At 37.3% G+C, this 19803-nt stretch overlaps 7 protein-coding genes across 7 annotated transcripts; 5 read left to right on the forward strand and 2 right to left on the reverse strand.

Annotated features, from left to right (window-relative positions):
• Positions 1 to 65: 65 nt before the first annotated feature.
• Positions 66 to 992, forward strand: LOC113173359 (olfactory receptor 6N2-like). Its single transcript, XM_026376774.1, has one exon. It carries the CDS (start codon positions 66 to 68, stop codon positions 990 to 992), a length of 927 nt encoding a protein of 308 aa, XP_026232559.1.
• A 2192-nt stretch (positions 993 to 3184) lies between these two features.
• LOC113173362 (olfactory receptor 6N2-like) lies at positions 3185 to 4111 on the forward strand. The gene has a single exon (XM_026376776.1). The coding sequence runs from the start codon at positions 3185 to 3187 to the stop codon at positions 4109 to 4111; it is 927 nt and encodes a 308-aa protein (XP_026232561.1).
• A 1992-nt stretch (positions 4112 to 6103) lies between these two features.
• LOC113173297 (olfactory receptor 6K3-like) lies at positions 6104 to 7045 on the forward strand. The gene has a single exon (XM_026376701.1). It carries the CDS (start codon positions 6119 to 6121, stop codon positions 7043 to 7045), a length of 927 nt encoding a protein of 308 aa, XP_026232486.1. The 5' UTR covers positions 6104 to 6118.
• A 2194-nt stretch (positions 7046 to 9239) lies between these two features.
• On the reverse strand, positions 9240 to 10181 carry LOC113173298 (olfactory receptor 6K3-like). Its single transcript, XM_026376702.1, has one exon. The coding sequence runs from the start codon at positions 10164 to 10166 to the stop codon at positions 9240 to 9242; it is 927 nt and encodes a 308-aa protein (XP_026232487.1). The 5' UTR covers positions 10167 to 10181.
• A 2389-nt stretch (positions 10182 to 12570) lies between these two features.
• On the reverse strand, positions 12571 to 13512 carry LOC113173299 (olfactory receptor 6N2-like). Its single transcript, XM_026376703.1, has one exon. The coding sequence runs from the start codon at positions 13495 to 13497 to the stop codon at positions 12571 to 12573; it is 927 nt and encodes a 308-aa protein (XP_026232488.1). The 5' UTR covers positions 13498 to 13512.
• Positions 13513 to 14778: 1266 nt separating this feature from the next.
• LOC113173301 (olfactory receptor 2A5-like) lies at positions 14779 to 18024 on the forward strand. Its single transcript, XM_026376706.1, has 2 exons — positions 14779 to 15711; positions 17428 to 18024. The coding sequence occupies exons 1-2, from the start codon at positions 14791 to 14793 to the stop codon at positions 18022 to 18024; spliced, it is 1518 nt and encodes a 505-aa protein (XP_026232491.1). The 5' UTR covers positions 14779 to 14790.
• A 488-nt stretch (positions 18025 to 18512) lies between these two features.
• LOC113173303 (olfactory receptor 6N2-like) lies at positions 18513 to 19442 on the forward strand. The gene has a single exon (XM_026376707.1). It carries the CDS (start codon positions 18513 to 18515, stop codon positions 19440 to 19442), a length of 930 nt encoding a protein of 309 aa, XP_026232492.1.
• The last annotated feature ends 361 nt before the right edge of the window (positions 19443 to 19803 follow it).

The following is a 19803-nucleotide window of genomic DNA, read 5'->3' on the forward strand; positions in this document are numbered from 1 at the left end:
ATCTTGGATATGTAAACTTTCTGGTGCCTATAGCAAGTATCAGTGCATGTTGTTTGTTAGTTTTAATGGATAATGAACTAAATATAACATATATAACTCTTGATGGATTTGTGGAAGTGAACAAATACAGATATGTATATTTTGTAATCATGTTTACAGCATATATCCTGATTCTCTGCACTAATTCTACTATTGTTTGTCTCATAGTGATTCACAGAAACCTCCATGAACCTATGTACGTCTTTATTGCAGCTTTGCTGGTCAACTCTCTTCTTTTCAGCACTGCCCTGTACCCAAAGATTTTGACAGATGTTTTATCTGAGAAACAGATCATTTCTTATTCAGCTTGTCTCTTCCAGTGTTTTATAAATTACTCTTTAGGTGGTTCAGAGTTCTTACTGTTGACAGTTATGTCCTATGACAGATATGTTTCTATATGTAAACCTCTGCAGTATCCAACTATCATGAGACAAACAAACATCTGTATTTTCTTGGTGTTAGCTTGGCTTCTGCCTGTTTGTCAAGTTGCTGTGACAACTGTGATGAATGCTGATAAAAAACTGTGTAACTTTACTTTAAAAGGAATCATCTGTAACAGCACAATTTTCAAACTTCACTGTGTAAGTTCAGGTCTGTTAAATATATACGGGTTAGTGGTTTTGGTAAATATTGTACTCCTCCCTGTGCTCTTCATACTTTTCACCTACACCAGGATACTTATCATATCTTATCGAAGCAGCAGAGAAGTGAGAAGAAAAGCTGCTCAGACCTGTTTACCTCACCTGCTGGTTCTCATTAACTTCTCCAGTTTGAGTTCATATGATGTTCTTCTAGCTCGAATCGAAAGTGATTTTCCTAAAACTGTACATTTACTAATATCATTACAAGTCATTTTATATCATCCTCTGTTTAATCCCATCATGTACGGACTAAAAATGAAAGAGATTTATAAACAGCTCAAGAGATTGTTCTGTCCAGTCCCAATGCTTTAGGAAACTAACACATAGAAATAACTGTAATCAATGAAATACTGAAGAAACATGTTTTTCACAAATGTTCATCTCATGTTTCATTAGTCTGAAGTTCAAAGTTGAAGCATGTTACCAGTAATTACAGGATCAATGTGTCTGTGTGTTGTTAACAGCTTTTTTAATGTCCATATTAACACTGAACCATGTTACTTGCTGTAATTATCGCTCCTGTTCATACTCAGTGACAGATCTCTTCCTAGAGACAAAATCCACAGTCACTGTTCTGTGGTCGAATGTATTCAAATGTGCATTTAAAGCTAATGAGAGATTTTATTTTAGTGTACGTCTCCACTTGATCGACACATCAAGCTCATCCTTTAAACAACATCTGTTGACAAAGTAAACATGTGCTCTTAGGGATTTAATCAAGATCTAAAACTGACCTAATTCTTTTATAGAAGTATTCAAACCTTTTCGTGTCTATGTTGTGGTCAGGTGTGTGTTCTAGGCTTTATTGATCCAGCTGAAGAAACTCTCTTTCTTCTGTGATAACATTTTGTATTGAGGAATAAATCGGGGTTAGGGCATAGCACCTATTCTAAGAAAAGCTCAAAGCAAAGTAAACAGCATGAAAGAAGCTTTTCCAGTCTGGTCAAAGCGACCTGTAAAAAGGCACTAAGAGGTCAGCACTGATTCATCCTTTCTATTTATTTCAAAGGAATAATTTGTAATACCACAGTTTACAAGCTGTGTAAGTTCAAGATTGCTAAATATATGTGGATTGGGTGTTTTTTGTGTGTATTTAACTTTTCTCAGTGCATTATTTTTACTGATATCAGTGTACTTATTATTATCTCATTGAAGTGTGACATCAGTAACATACATATTATTGAATTAGCGCCTTTCTGATGATTTCAACAAAGAAATAAAAAAATGACAGTCATGTGATTCGGCCCTGATCGCTTTGCAGACCATCCCTCTCTTGTCACACTCCACAGCCTCTGTGCCCGTTGGCAGTTCTGTAAGTGTGTCTGTTTATTCTTTGGATTGTGGATGTTGGACTCTGAATTGAATGTTTTGTTGTGGACCCTGGATTCTGGAGGATACATTGAAGTTAATGTCTTTCTATTTGTAGAGTATGGATATGCAGTACATACCTTAAATAAGCCCTTGTCCAGTGTCTTCAAGGCTCCAATACGCCACCTAGTGGTGCTGTATTAAAGGTACCAAGTCAGCATGGGGGATCGGTGCAGGTCCTCCTTTCAGCCTCCTCGAGAGGTAGTGTCGGAGTGTTGGGGAGACAGGGTGTGAGAGTTTGGTGGTTTACTCAGATACTGTGACTTAAACTCAGGCAGACGTATCACACGTTGTGTTTCTATATTTTCATGTTACTATTCATTTGTTTTCTTAGAGCAACGTGTTCCATTGATCAGAATAACACTACATTGGAGAATATGTGAGATACACACTGCTACGATGTGCAAGTAGTTGAATGAAGGCAGAAAAAAAGCGTTTTAATATCTGTCCTAACTGTTTTGACATTGTGTTGTATTCTTAGTCCTGTGACACAAAACCTCGTGGCAGCTTCAGACAAGCCAGCTGATTTCAGTAGAAAGCAGTATGTGCAGTATAATGCTGAGCCATTCCAAGCTCACATTTAAAACTCTTCCCATATATTTTTTACTTGAACACCCACCTCCCTAAATTTCTATTCACGGCCTGTTATGAATCATAATCCTGTGAGGTTCATAACAGGTGACGGCTTTTGGACTCATCACTATGTAGGATGGCACTGTGAGGTCAGTTTAATCCACCCTTCTTACCTAAAGTGGGCAATATGTTCTATTTGATCTGCAGTTTGCTTCTTTATATTAAAAAACATGTGTTTAGACAAACTGCAGCATGCACATTAGAGGTCACTGGAGGTCAAACACAGGTTGTTGCATGGCGCTTGCTGAGTGCACCAACCAAGAACCTGATGTAGTTCACTTGACAGTAACTATTGGTGAAAATGTTAATGATATTCATGGAGGGTGAGGCAGCATTATAAAGATCAATCCACAGGGCAAAACAGCTCACTTGCTGGAAAGGTTCAGTGCACACACGTGTGCATGTCAGGTTCAGGTAACAATAAATGAGACCATTGATGTGTATGTATCTTCTAATGTTAACATACCTTCTGTTTTCAATAACATGTTGTTTAAACAGCCTTAATGGATAATATAATAAATATGACATATATAACTCTTGATGGATATGTAGAAATGAACAAGTACAGATATCTTTACTTTGTTATCTTATTTACAGCCTATATTTTAATACTCTGCACTAATTCTACTATTGTTTGTCTCATAGTGATTCACAGAAACCTCCATGAACCTATGTACGTCTTTATTGCAGCTTTGCTGGTCAACTCTCTTCTTTTCAGCACTGCTATCTACCCAAAGATTTTGACAGATGTTTTATCTGAGAAACAGATCATTTCTTATTCAGCTTGTCTCTTCCAGTGTTTTATAAATTACTCTTTAGGTGGTTCAGAGTTCTTACTGTTGACAGTTATGGCCTATGACAGATATGTGTCTATATGTAAACCTCTGCAGTATCCAACGATCATGAGACAAACTAATATTAGATTTTTCCTGACAGCAGCTTGGCTCCTGCCAGCCTGTCAGACAGCAGTGCCAGTGGGGCTGAGTGCTGACGCTAAACTCTGTAACTATTATATTAAAGGGATCATCTGCAGCAGCACAGTGTACAAACTGCACTGTGGCAGCTCCAGAGTACTATTGATATATGGTTTGGTGGCTTTAGTAAATGTTATAATTTCCCCTGTACTCTTCATACTTTTCACCTACACCAGGATACTTATCATATCTTATCGAAGCAGCAGAGAAGTGAGAAGAAAAGCTGCTCAGACCTGTTTACCTCACCTGCTGGTTCTCATTAACTTCTCCTGTTTGAGTGCATACAATGTACTTCTAGCTCGAATCGAAAGTGATTTTTCCAAAACTGTAAATTTAATATTGGCATTGCAAGTCATTTTATATCATCCTCTGTTTAATCCCATCATGTACGGACTAAAAATGAAAGAGATTTATAAACAGCTCAAGAGATTGTTCTGTCCAGTCCCAATGCTTTAGGAAACTAACACATAGAAATAACTGTAATCAATGAAATACTGAAGAAACATGTTTTTCACAAATGTTCATCTCATGTTTCATTAGTCTGAAGTTCAAAGTTGAAGCATGTTACCAGTAATTACAGGATCAATGTGTCTGTGTGTTGTTAACAGCTTTTTTAATGTCCATATTAACACTGAACCATGTTACTTGCTGTAATTATCGCTCCTGTTCATACTGAGTGACAGATCTCTTCCTAAAGACAAAGTCACTGTTCTGTGGTCGAATGTATTCAAATGTGCATTTAAAGCTAATGAGAGACGTTCAATTTATTTTAGTGTAAAATTCTCTTTCTGTTTCTCTGCTGAGCTGCAGAAGACGACAAAGTTTTTAAATAATTCACTGTAACTCTGGAACGTCTCCACTTGATGGACACATGTCAAAGGTCAAAGACTTTTACTGACTTCAGATAAACGTGTTAATACAGATGGAGGACTGTGGATTTTGGCTCCAGTCACTTACATAGTTTGTTTTGGGGGATGTCTTACAGGCCTGTGTTAACAGGAGGAACGATTACAGCAAGTGAAACCTGATTTCAGTTTTAATGATGTGAAATAAACATCTTAATAATCAGTGAGAGCATTTGTATGTTTCAGATTTGTTGTAAACAAGTGAAACTGTTGTTCTGCACCCTGAGATACGAAGCAACAACTGAACTGTGAATAAAAATTAAATAAACATTATTGTCAGATAATTATCTTATTATACAAAAGCTGCTCTCACACCAAATGTGTTTTAAGAAAATTATTAAAGATCTAAAACTAAAGTAGTTTAAAACTGTGTCCACAGTTTATCCAGGATGTTTTTAAAGCACTTAACGTTTTCCACATTTTATGTTAAAGCCTTATTGCAAAATCAATTCAATTCATTATTTCCCTCAAAATCCTACAAAAAATATCTCATAATGACAAAGTGAAAGAAGTTTATTTGAAATCTTTGCAAATTTAATTCAAATCAAATACTTTTTTTATTTGTATAGCTCTAAATCCCAAAGGAAGTCGTCTCAAGGCACTTTACAGTGTTTAAGGTTTAAGACCTTACAAATATAACTGTTTACAGAATTATATAGAAAACCCAACAACGACTGAGCAGCACCAGGAGACAGTGGAGAGGAAAAACTCCCTTTAGAGGAAGAAACCTCCAGGAGAACCAGACTCAGGGGGGGGCGGCCATCTGCATCAAAAAATTAAAGATGAAGAAATCCTATGTACATATGTAGTGTGTATATAAGGATTCAATCTTTGCCATCACATTCATATCTGAGCTCTGGTGAATCCTGTTTCCACTGATCATCTTCAAAATATTTCTGCACCTGTGAATAATTCACACATCAGAGCACAAACCGAGACATGAAGTCCAAGGAAATGTCTGCAGACCATCATCTGTAAATGGAAGACGTTTGGAACCACCTTCCTAGGGGGGGCCGCCCGGCTAGACTGAGCAATGGAGAGAGAAGGGCCTTAATCAGGGAACCTTAATCTGCTTGATTTATCATGAAGTCGCAGATGCACAATTACAGAAGTTGCCTCACTGTTCAGATACTTCTGGACCTGTTGAGACTTTGTTGAGACTTTGTTCATATCATTACTGAACAGTGAGGTTTACCAACAACATCCAGTATATTCAACCCTGGGAAAGAGGACATGACACGACTAGATCTTATTCCTAAACTAATCTACAGTTATTCTAAGAAACTGAGGTGAAACACTGTGAAGTGAAGAAGAAAGAAAAACAGTGACAGTCCTGGGTGAAAAGTTTAATGAGCTCCTCAGAGCATCAAGAAGCCAAATAAGAACAGTCTGTGGCTCAGGTGCCTGAAGATCAGTCACCTGTGAGTAAATGTACAAGACAGTTCTCAGGTGTTCTGTCAGTGCACTGCTCAAAGTGAGACTTGTTTCCTCGTTTACTCGTGTCTGTCTGTTCTACAGCCTGTCTGCTGTCTGTATGCTGCGTTTCTTTATAGTCTTTATGGAAAATAATTTCAATGTCTCATATATAACTCTTGATGGGTTTATAGAGCTGCATAAATACAAATATCTTTATTTTCTGATCATGTTCACAGCTTATATTCTAATCATCTGCTGTAATTCTACTATTGTTTGTCTCATAGTGATTCACAGAAACCTCCATGAACCTATGTACGTCTTTATTGCAGCTTTGCTGGTCAACTCTCTTCTTTTCAGCACTGCCCTGTACCCAAAGATTTTGACGGATGTTTTATCTGAGAAACAGATCATTTCTTATTCAGCTTGTCTCTTCCAGTTTCATATATTTTACTCTTTAGGTGGTTCAGAGTTCTTACTGTTGGCAGCTATGTCCTATGACAGATACGTGTCTATATGTAAACCTCTGCAGTATGCAACTATCATGAGGAAATCAAACATCAGTCTTATGCTGCTTTTAGCCTGGATCCTCCCGTCCTGTCAGTTTGCTGTGTCTATCGTGCTGAGTGCTGACGCTAAACTGTGTAACTTTACTTTCAGTGGAATCATCTGTAACAGCACCATTTTTAAACTTCACTGTGTAAGTTCAGGTCTGTTAAATATATACGGGTTGTTTTCTTTTGTGTGTATTTTACTCCTCCCTGTACTCTTCATACTTTTCACCTACACCAGGATACTTATCATATCTTATCGAAGCAGCAGAGAAGTGAGAAGAAAAGCTGCTCAGACCTGTTTACCTCACCTGCTGGTTCTTATTAACTTCTCCTGTTTGAGTTCATATGATGTACTTCTTCTTCGCCTGCAAACTGATTTTCCAAAGATTGTGCGTTTAATCATGACATTACAAGTCATTTTGTATCATCCTCTGTTTAATCCCATCATATATGGAGTAAAAATGAAAGAAATCTCTAAACACCTCAAGACGTTGTTCTCTGCAGCCAAAACCATTTAATGTAATAAACGTTTACTGTCATTAACATCCAGTAAAGATCATTATCAGCTTAAACTATGAAAGAACTCTGTGTTAAACTAGAACCATGTTACCAGTAATAATAAGATCATTGTCTTTGGATATATTGTTGAACTTTAGAATGACCTTTAATGTTTTTATTAGCAGTGCACATTTCAGATTTGCCAGTAGTCTGTAATTGAAATTGTAGTTTTGTGCTCTGGTAAACAAAGCAGTGATTAACTTTATGAAAAATGAATCAATAAATTATATTAGTGCTTCTGTCAAATGATTATTGAATCACCATTTCAAATGCTCTAACTCTAGTGGGCTCTCCTGAAATGTGCAGCTGCTTTCATACCAGGACTGACACACACAGAGCGTGGACCTCTGGAACCAGCACCAACACCACCAACCAAGACATGAGATTCAATGTCATTTTATTGTAGTTAATCTATAACCTAATCCAGTTTCAATTCAACTCAACTGTTTTAGATAAATGTTATATCAAGAAAAGAACAAACAGCGAGGTGCTGAGGTGATTTTACAGCACGATGTTTCATTTCAACGTGCACACAAACACCTTCTTCTTTTAGAGCACAGTTTAGTTCTGACTGACTGGTTGGGAATCTTAGCTAATTAACCCCAGTGGAGTCATAATTAAGCTACAGTCTGTTTAAAACGTTTGCTAATAAGCACTAAAAGCGCTGCAAGCAGCCCAAACAGAGGTTTTATTATTGCTGCAGACTGTGCTCGTTAAATATTTTCTAAAGTGTCTCCTGTCCTGCTAAAGGACTCTTCCCCACTAACAAAGACAAGTGGAGCTCTGTTCATATCAGAAGTCCGAGAGTCAGTGAAGCCCTGAAAGACCAGCTGTTACAAAGCCGGTATTTCCTGACGATCCCGCAGAACAGCACTGATGTTTTCAACCTCGTGAACAATGAATATGTTCATTCTAATGAGACAAACTATCTCAGCTCTTACTGAGTAGTGGTTTATCATCAAATCACAGGCACTCAGGTGAAGTTAAAAGGAAGTTCTGTGTAACTACGGTCACTCATCAGTTCCAACACGCCACTGAATTTCTTTATTTAGTTTATTATTACTTTATTTTATCCTTCTATTAACCTCAATATACTGAACATGTGTGTTGGCAAAATGTGACCTGAATCTACAGTAATCATTCAGTTCTGTTTGCTTGTGTTGAACTGATCAAATTGTTCTTGTTTGATCTGTTTACTGCTGAAAGTTTGTTCATTTTTCTAAAACACAGAGTTTGAATAACTTTGAGAGCAACTGTAGTCGTCGTAGTCTGTTAATTACAGGTTCTTTCTGTCTATACAAGTCAGACCAGCAGCTAACGTGGCAGCTCCATGACCATTAATGTGTGTATGAATAAACAGCAAACTGTGAAAATCACCAAAACATTTAGAATGTACATTTTAAACAGTGACGCCAACATGAAACTCACCACATGCTCCCAATGAAATCACAGATATGTTTAGATTTAACAGATCAATGCAAAATCTCCAACATCCAGTTTTCCAGTCTAGGAAACGCCTTTTTTTGTGACTCCAACTCTGATAAAGAGATTTTATCCAACCATTAAGTATTTTGTTTTTTGTTTTTTCTAACCTTTACCAAGCTGTCCTGAACCCAACCTCACAGGGGACTCAGGTCTTAATACCCTCAACCGACCCAAACCTCCTCAGTGTGACTTATTTTCTGTTAATACATATACACATATATACATAAACGCATCAATCTTACTGCTTATTGTAAAACTGTGCAACAATGAACACTAGTGTAATTTGTTCGTCATTGTTTGTAGGTTGTAGTCTAACTGCACGTTTTGATTAATTTACAGTTTTCATGTAAAGGTTTTATTATTGATGTCTAACATTTCACATTGAACCATGCAAGAAATGAAACATGTTGCAGAACTAAGATAATTATTTGAGCCATGATGTGGTTCAGTCTTCATTCACAGTAAATTTGATAACTGTGTTGTCTTATTGACACAGGAGTGAAGTTCAGTTAATATAAACCTGAACAACACATACTAACAGTCTGGAAAAGAATAAGTTCAACTTGCCATTGGAATAAAAATGCATATTTGTTGTTTTTAAAAAGTCCAACAAATCATTTACATCACATGTCGAATTTATTAGGACACAAAACAAGTGTTGTTAGTACATTAAATGGTTTTGGCTGCAGAGAACAACGTCTTGAGGTGTTTAGAGATTTCTTTCATTTTTACTCCATATATGATGGGATTAAACAGAGGATGATACAAAATCATTTGTAATGCCATAATTAAACGCACAATCTTTGGAAAATCAGTTTGCAGGCGAAGAAGAAGAACATCATATGCACTTAAACAGGAGAAGTTAATAAGAACCAGCAGGTGAGGTAAACAGGTCTGAGCAGCTTTTCTTCTCACTTCTCTGCTGCTTCGATAAGATATGATAAGTATCCTGGTGTAGGTGAAAAGTATGAAGAGTACAGGGAGGAGTAAAATACACACAAAAGAAAACAACCCGTATATATTTAACAGACCTGAACTTACACAGTGAAGTTTAAAAATGGTGCTGTTACAGATGATTCCACTGAAAGTAAAGTTACACAGTTTAGCGTCAGCACTCAGCACGATAGACACAGCAAACTGACAGGACGGGAGGATCCAGGCTAAAAGCAGCATAAGACTGATGTTTGATTTCCTCATGATAGTTGCATACTGCAGAGGTTTACATATAGACACGTATCTGTCATAGGACATAGCTGTCAACAGTAAGAACTCTGAACCACCTAAAGAGTAAAATATATGAAACTGGAAGAGACAAGCTGAATAAGAAATGATCTGTTTCTCAGATAAAACATCCGTCAAAATCTTTGGGTACAGGGCAGTGCTGAAAAGAAGAGAGTTGACCAGCAAAGCTGCAATAAAGACGTACATAGGTTCATGGAGGTTTCTGTGAATCACTATGAGACAAACAATAGTAGAATTACAGCAGATGATTAGAATATAAGCTGTGAACATGATCAGAAAATAAAGATATTTGTATTTATGCAGCTCTATAAACCCATCAAGAGTTATATATGAGACATTGAAATTATTTTCCATAAAGACTATAAAGAAACGCAGCATACAGACAGCAGACAGGCTGTAGAACAGACAGACACGAGTAAACGAGGAAACAAGTCTCACTTTGAGCAGTGCACTGACAGAACACCTGAGAACTGTCTTGTACATTTACTCACAGGTGACTGATCTTCAGGCACCTGAGCCACAGACTGTTCTTATTTGGCTTCTTGATGCTCTGAGGAGCTCATTAAACTTTTCACCCAGGACCGTCACTGTTTTTCTTTCTTCTTCACTTCACAGTGTTTCACCTCAGTTTCTTAGAATAACTGTAGATTAGTTTAGGAATAAGATCTAGTCGTGTCATGTCCTCTTTCCCAGGGTTGAATATACTGGATGTTGTTGGTAAACCTCACTGTTCAGTAATGATATGAACAAAGTCTCAACAAAGTCTCAACAGGTCCAGAAGTATCTGAACAGTGAGGCAACTTCTGTAATTGTGCATCTGCGACTTCATGATAAATCAAGCAGATTAAGGTTCCCTGATTAAGGCCCTTCTCTCTCCATTGCTCAGTCTAGCCGGGCGGCCCCCCCTAGGAAGGTGGTTCCAAACATAAAATTCCAAATATATATATATATATATATATATATATATATATATATATATATATATATATATATATATATATATATTATGAATGAATGAAGCCCATGTATTAACAGAAAATAAGTCACACTGAGGAGGTTTGGGTCGGTTGAGGGTATTAAGACCTGAGTACCCTGTGAGGTTGGGTTCAGGACAGCTTGGTAAAGGTTAGAAAAAAAAAAACAACAAAATACTTAATGGTTGGATAAAATCTCTTTATCAGAGTTGGAGTCACAAAAAAAGGCGTTTCCTAGACTGGAAAACTGGATGTTGGAGATTTTGCATTGATCTGTTAAATCTAAACATATCTGTGATTTCATTGGGAGCATGTGGTGAGTTTCATGTTGGCGTCACTGTTTAAAATGTACATAGTAAATGTTTTGGTGATTTTCACAGTTTGCTGTTTATTCATACACACATTAATGGTCATGGAGCTGCCACGTTAGCTGCTGGTCTGACTTGTATAGACAGAAAGAACCTGTAATTAACAGACTACGACGACTACAGTTGCTCTCAAAGTTATTCAAACTCTGTGTTTTAGAAAAATGAACAAACTTTCAGCAGTAAACAGATCAAACAAGAACAATTTGATCAGTTCAACACAAGCAAACAGAACTGAATGATTACTGTAGATTCAGGTCACATTTTGCCAACACACATGTTCAGTATATCGAGGTTAATAGAAGGATAAAATAAAGTAATAATAAACTAAATAAAGAAATTCACTGTCGTGTTGGAACTGATGAGTGACCGTAGTTACACAGAACTTCCTTTTAACTTCACCTGAGTGCCTGTGATTTGATGATAAACCACTACTCAGTAAGAGCTGAGATAGTTTGTCTCATTAGAATGAACATATTCATTGTTCACGAGGTTGAAAACATCAGTGCTGTTCTGCGGGATCGTCAGGAAATACCGGCTTTGTAACAGCTGGTCTTTCAGGGCTTCACTGACTCTCGGACTTCTGATATGAACAGAGCTCCACTTGTCTTTGTTAGTGGGGAAGAGTCCTTTAGCAGGACAGGAGACACTTTAGAAAATATTTAACGAGCACAGTCTGCAGCAATAATAAAACCTCTGTTTGGGCTGCTTGCAGCGCTTTTAGTGCTTATTAGCAAACGTTTTAAACAGACTGTAGCTTAATTATGACTCCACTGGGGTTAATTAGCTAAGATTCCCAACCAGTCAGTCAGAACTAAACTGTGCTCTAAAAGAAGAAGGTGTTTGTGTGCACGTTGAAATGAAACATCGTGCTGTAAAATCACCTCAGCACCTCGCTGTTTGTTCTTTTCTTGATATAACATTTATCTAAAACAGTTGAGTTGAATTGAAACTGGATTAGGTTATAGATTAACTACAATAAAATGACATTGAATCTCATGTCTTGGTTGGTGGTGTTGGTGCTGGTTCCAGAGGTCCACGCTCTGTGTGTGTCAGTCCTGGTATGAAAGCAGCTGCACATTTCAGGAGAGCCCACTAGAGTTAGAGCATTTGAAATGGTGATTCAATAATCATTTGACAGAAGCACTAATATAATTTATTGATTCATTTTTCATAAAGTTAATCACTGCTTTGTTTACCAGAGCACAAAACTACAATTTCAATTACAGACTACTGGCAAATCTGAAATGTGCACTGCTAATAAAAACATTAAAGGTCATTCTAAAGTTCAACAATATATCCAAAGACAATGATCTTATTATTACTGGTAACATGGTTCTAGTTTAACACAGAGTTCTTTCATAGTTTAAGCTGATAATGATCTTTACTGGATGTTAATGACAGTAAACGTTTATTACATTAAATGGTTTTGGCTGCAGAGAACAACGTCTTGAGGTGTTTAGAGATTTCTTTCATTTTTACTCCATATATGATGGGATTAAACAGAGGATGATACAAAATGACTTGTAATGTCATGATTAAACGCACAATCTTTGGAAAATCAGTTTCAATTCGAGCTAGAAGTACATCATATGAACTCAAACAGGAGAAGTTAATAAGAACCAGCAGGTGAGGTAAACAGGTCTGAGCAGCTTTTCTTCTCACTTCTCTGCTGCTTCGATAAGATATGATAAGTATCCTGGTGTAGGTGAAAAGTATGAAAAGCACAGGGAGGAGTAAAATATATACAAAAGCAACCAAACCAAATATATTTAGAGGACCTGAACTTACACAGTGAAGTTTAAAAACTGTGCTGTTACAGATGATTCCATTGAAATTAAAGTTACAGATTTTAGCGTCAGCACTCAGCACGATAGACACAGCAAACTGACAGGCAGGTAGCAGCCAGGCTAAAAGCAGCATAAGACTGATGTTTGATTTCCTCATGATACTTGGATACTGCAGAGGTTTACATATAGACACATATCTGTCATAGGACATAGCTGCTAACAGTAAGAACTCTGAACCACCTAAAAAGTAATATGTGAACCACTGGAAGAGACAAGCTGAATAAGAAATGATCTGTTTCTCAGATAAAACATCAGACAGAAGTTTTGGATAAATAGCCGTGCTGAAAAGAAGAGAGTTCATTAACAAAGCTGCAATAAAGACGTACATAGGTTCATGGAGGTCCTTGTGTTTCCAGATCAGGTACACAATAGTAGAATTACTGCAGAGTATTAGAATATAAGCTGTGAACATGATCATAAAGTAAAGACATCTGTATCTGTTTAACTCTACATACCCGTCAAGAGTTATATATGTGACATTTAAATTATTATTCATGAAGCTGCTCAACAAAAAAAGTGTAACAGATGTAAATTGATAATAACTAGTTTTGAAATTCATCTGCACTTTAATAAAATCTGACTGGACTGGATTCATTCACTGACAGTTTCCAGAGCTACAAACCAAGTCTTCATCTACAGATCGGCAGTTTTCAACCTGTTTTATTCGGCTTCCTGATCCTCTGTGGACCTCATTACACGATGAACCGTCCCTTCAACTTTTTTTAGACCTTCTTAGACCCTCTGAATGTTGTGGCTCATTGATTTGTTTTTGCTGTACACTGTGGATATTTGAGTTGAAGATAAAAAAGCTGGATGTGACATGAAAGTTGAGAACTTCAGTTTCACTCTGCGCTGTGGAGCTCGGTGATGTCACTGAGTGTTTTAGGGTTTCCTCTTCAGCTGTTTTCTCGGTTTCTTTCCAGTCTTTTCTCAGACTTCTTCGTAGCTGGTTATAGTTTGAACAGGCACTCTCACAAGGAGCTTCTGTTGTCCTCATATTTTTTAAATGTGGTTCATTGTGTTGTGTTCATATTCAATTCACCCATCCATTTTCTTAACAGCTTGTTATCTCCGCTGTCGTTGGGCGAGAGGTTGGATACACATTTCATTATTCAAGACACTTTATTGAAACCAGAGGGAAACTGTTTATCCTTGTTACTCAATTCAGACAACACTTAAGAACCACTTTGGATGCTGGGAAGAAGGCAGGAGATTCAATTCAATTCAAGTTTATTTCTATAGCGCTAAATTACAACTGAATCATCTCAGACACTTTACATAATAAGGTCAGAACCTTAGAAATTCATGCAGATAGAAACCCAACATTCTCCCTCTCACAAACTCGGTGCTGTTCTTCGTCTGACAGAGGGCTGATCGGTAATGGATTTTGTACTAAAAAGGTCCAAGAAAGTTAACTTTGATTTAAACTCATACAATCTCATTTTTACAGTGAAAGAAATAGTTTAAAATGTCGAAAAAGAAGTGTGTTTTTAAAGGAATGGACGTGAGAGAGTAGCATTAATAAAATAGTTATTGAATGGAGCATAAGAAAAAAGTGGCCAAGGCCGAGGTCCAACAAACCTCCAGAGTTTGATGTTGTTCACGTGGTCGTACTTCTTCACGTAATGAGATCCTCAGAGGATCAGGAAGCCTAATAAAAACGAACCTGCTCATCTGTAGACGAACGCTCCGCGAGTTCACGTGTTGCACACAGGTTGTATCTCAGTTGTTGTCGATGTTCTGCACAGGTTGCCTGTTTTCTTTATGGTGCTTTATTTTTACAGTCTTAATGGATGAGATAGTGAATGTCACATATATAACTCTTGATGGGTATGTAGAGTTAAACAAATACAAATATCTTTATTTTCTGATCATATTTACAGTTTATATTCTAATAATCTGCTGTAATTCCACCATCATGTGTCTTATCTGGATTCATAAAACCCTCCATGAGCCAATGTACATGTTCATTGCAGCTTTGTTACTGAACTCTGTTCTTTACAGTACTAACATCTACCCAAAGCTGTTAGCTGACTTATTGTCTGAAAACCAGATCATATCTTTTCAAGCCTGTCTCCTTCAAGCTTTTGTGTATTACACTCTGGCCACGTCTGAGTTCTTACTGTTAGCAGCCATGTCCTATGACAGGTATGTGTCTATATGTAAACCTCTGCAGTATCCAACGATCATGAGGAAATCAACTGTCCGTGTGTTTCTGGTTTTAGCTTGGATTGTACCTGCTTGTGAGATTGCAGTGTCTGTTGCATTGAATGCTAAAATAAAACTCTGTAGCTTTACTTTGAAAGGAATTTTTTGTAACAATTCAATTTACAAAATCCAGTGTGTGAGCTCAGTAGCATTATCAATATATGGTGTGTTTATGTTGATAAATCTTTCACTGTTTCCAATGCTTTTCATTCTTTTCACCTACACCAGGATCCTGATTATCTCCTATCAAAGCTGTAGAGAATTCAGGAGAAAAGCTGCACAGACCTGTTTACCTCACCTGCTGGTTCTAATCAGCTTTTCCTGTTTTTTCATTTATGACATTATTATTGTCAAACTGGAATCAGATTTTCCCAAAACTGCCCGTTTAGTAATGACTTTACAGGTGATTTTATATCATCCTCTTTTCAATCCAATCATATACGGACTCAAAATGAACGAAATCTCTAAACAACTCAAAAAGCTGATGAATCATTTAACTTGTGTACAGTTGTTTGATTTGTAGTCATAACACACAGATGTGGTTTTTGGGTTTTATGTCTTGTGTTCCTCAGTTTGTAACCATGTATTCCAAATTATTCAACCGCATCATACACACTGTGAAAAATAAAAAGTCTAAGATCATGAAATGTGTTTTCATGTGTTTTATTTTATTCTTCTGACTTGTTTTAAAAAACAATAGGTCTAATTTTGTTTTTGTAATGAACATTTACTGTGTAAACTGTGCTGGACGTGTAGAGACGTGTGAAGTGATTGTTGGATTTAATTCTATCAAAAGTAACTCAGTTATGTGATCTCTGAACCCAACCATAAAAAACTGTTATAATGAGGACGTCACATATCTGGGCGTTAACTGCAACATCCAATATTTTTGCCAAAGAGAAAACATATTGTAGATTGAATGTTTTCCTGTCTACATTTCATCGACAGGTATCAGCATATTTTCAGCCTGTGAGAGAGAAGACAAACACTGGCAGCAGCATGATGCATGAAGCAGCTGTTCTGTGAAATCAATAACATTATAAAACTGATCTTATCCTACTAAAGAAATGTGTATTTAGTATTTGTGCAGTACAGCATATAAAACATAATGACACATTAATTCATTAACATTAATGTTGTTCAATAAGTAATATTTACAATATCACGTTGACTATTTTTCTGGTTTACTAAGAAGTATCTCTTCTACATGTCCGTAGTTGGGTTTGCAGGTAACTTGTTTCCATCCTTGGGTCTTTATTAGATACATAAACCAGATATGAGTGGAGCTCAGGGATACTATGGACGTGGAAAACTGTGGACGTGTGGTTCAGTTCAAAGACAGAGCACTTTAATCTAGCTTTGAGGCTGGGTACAGTGCACTCAGTGGTTATTACAGTGGGTATTCAGTTATCAAGGCATCGCACTGCTCAGCCTTCGAAAGCTGATGTCAATGTGCAAAAGGATTTTAACTATTCGTTGAACAACAGATCAGAGTTGTAGGGTTTTCCTTGGTTGTCAATAGTAGGCCAGCTCTTAGCATGTTTGGTGTCTGTGCATTTTATCCATCAATTAAATGTGTTTCGTGAACTTGGTGACATCTTACAATAGGAGGATTTAGTGGCCGTTGATATAAGTCATACTTGAAATGACTTGATTGTGTCAGCACAGTATTCTTGGCGGTTCTTGGAAGTCATGTTTCCAGTTGGTGTTGGCCTCCATCAGGGTTCAAAGTTTTCCACCTTCATAGATGGGACCTGAAACTGCAACTTAGCTTAAAACATTGTGGGATCATGGTTCTCTCCCAGAAAATGGTGCAGCAGCAGCTTAAAAACTTAGTGTGGTTTGGGATTAAAGTGAATACCAACATAATGTTACAGAAGCAACACTGTAAATAACTGTAAAGGGCTCTGTCCTGGGGCCCATACTATTCATCACCTACCTTCTTCCCCTAGGCACTATCTTTCGCAAGTACAATATACAGTTCCATTGCTACGCTGATGACACCCAGCTCTACCCCTCCAGCAAGCCAAATTCAACACTTCCTCCCATCGCCCTTATCGACTGTTTAGCTGATATTAAACTCTGGTTAACCTAAAACTTCTTGAAATTAAACAGTGATAAAACGGAACTCCTCCTTGTCGGCACGAAATCTACACTTGCCAAAGTTGACAGTTTTTCCATGTATATTGACAGTTTTCCTGTTTTCCCCACCCCCCAGGTTAAGAGTCTTGGTGTCATCCTCGATAGCTCATTATCATTCCAATCCCACATCAACAACATCATCAGGTCTGCTTACTTTCATGTACGGAACATTAATCGTCTCTGTCCCTCCCTCACCTCCCATACGACTTCCATCCTTGTTCATAGCCTTGTCACCTCTTGTATCGACTATTGCAACTCTCTTCTCTTCGGCCTCCCCAAAAAATCACTTCATAAGCTCCAACTGGTCCAGAACTCAGCCGTGCGCATCACCACCAAAACCTCCACATCCGAACACATTACCCCTGTTCTACAACAACTCCACTGGCTTCCTGTCAAATATAGAATTGACTTTAAGGCTATTCACAACCTAGCCCCCCCATATCTGTCCGATCTCCTTCACATTGCCACCTCCTCTCGCTCACTCAGGTCTTCCTCCGCCATCCACCTCAATGTCCCCTCTGCCCGTCTTAGCACCATGGGGAGCAGAGCTTTCAGCCGTTCTGCCCCTACTCTTTGGAATTCATTAACACAGGACATCCGTAACACTGACTCTCTTCCTATCTTTAAATCCAAACTCAGAACCTACCTGTTCAAGATTGCCTATTTACTTTAATCTACTTTTGTACTTGTATAGTCTGTTTTGATTGTGTGTCCTTGAGTGTTTTGAAAGGCGCTTTAAATAAAATGTATTATTATTATTATTATTAATAACAGATAATAACGTCAAAATCCAGGATCCAGGGAAGGTCCTGGGTTTACCATCTCTTTCCATGGCAGTTAGGGCGCTTTGGCACTGAAGGAGAAACAAATGTTTCTTTGTGAAACAACAGTTTAAGTCATTTTTCATGTCATGACAGTCTCACAGAACTGCATCCAGTGATAAAGCAACGTCCTCCAGCTGCCCCCGACTGCATCAGGACTCTTGGGTTTTCCGAACTTGTTCACATGTTAGTGGGCATGTTAATGAGATCCGTGGAGGATGAAGCAGTCTGATAAAATTACCAACTTCAGTATCTGAATGAATGAGACCAGTACAGATAATATGTTACTGCAAAGCTCTCTGTTAAACTTATTTAACTGTTTTACATTCTGGTTTTCAGCATGGACGTTGAATTAAATGTAACATACATAACTATTGATGGGTATGTAGAACTACACAAATACAGATATCTTTACTGTTCGATCATGTTTACAGTGTATATTCTGATTGTCTGCTGTAATTCTACTATTGTGTCGCTCATAGTGATTCACAAAACCCTCCATGAGCCGATGTACATTTTCATTGCAGCTTTGTTAGTGAACTCTGTTCTTTACAGCACTACTACCTACCCAAAGATTTTGTTTGACATTTTATCCAGAAAAGAGACAATAACTTATCCACTCTGTCTCTTTCAGTCTTTTGTATATTACACCATGGCTGGTTCAGAGTTCTTACTGTTAGCAGCTATGTCCTATGACAGATATGTGTCTATATGTAAACCTCTGCAGTATGAAACTATCATGAGAAAAACAACGGTGATTATTTTGCTGGCTTTATCTTGGACTGTACCTGTTTGTGAGCTTACAGTGTCAGCTGTATTGTATGCTAATATAAGACTATGTAATTTTACTTTGAAAGGGATATTTTGTAATACTTCAGTGTACACACTTCAGTGTGCACGCTCACTAACTCTGTCTCTATATAGTGTGTTCATGTTGTTACATGTTGCACTGTTCCCTCTGCTCTTCATCCTCTTTACCTACACCAGGATCCTGATTATATCCTATAGAAGTAGTAAAACAGTCAGGAGAAAAGCTGCACAGACCTGTTTACCTCACATGTTGGTCTTAATTAGCTTTTCCTGTTTTATTACTTATGATGTTGTTATAGTTCGACTGGAATCTGATTTTCCCAAAGTGGCTCGTTTAATAATGACTCTGCTGATGATTGCATATCATCCGCTCTTTAATCCGATCATTTATGGACTAAAAATGAAGGAAATTTCTAAACACCTGACCAGGTTCCTGAATCACATCAAGTTACACAGATAATACAATATATTGACACTATGAACTTTGTCATTTTATGTGCAGTTAAAGTGCAGAAATGTTATTTTCTTCAATTATATTCAATGGATTTGATTTTATTCATGGTATCATTAGTTGTCACTCTGCAAATTCATGTGATATTAGAAGTGGTCAAATGAAGATGAAGTGTTTAATGTTGAAAATGAACTATTTTCAATCTTATTATTTTATGTTTTAAGTGTTGACTGTTTTAAACACAGCAGCACATAATGTCACAGATTTTCACCTCATTTTGTTTTGTTACACATTATAACTGTGGAATTCAAAATGATTAAACTGATTTTAATTGTAACACTACAAACTGTGAATTATTGGATTTTTTTGT

The sequence above is a fragment of the Anabas testudineus genome, chromosome 21, assembly GCF_900324465.2.
Source record: "Anabas testudineus chromosome 21, fAnaTes1.2, whole genome shotgun sequence".
Taxonomy (NCBI): Eukaryota; Metazoa; Chordata; class Actinopteri; order Anabantiformes; family Anabantidae; genus Anabas; species Anabas testudineus.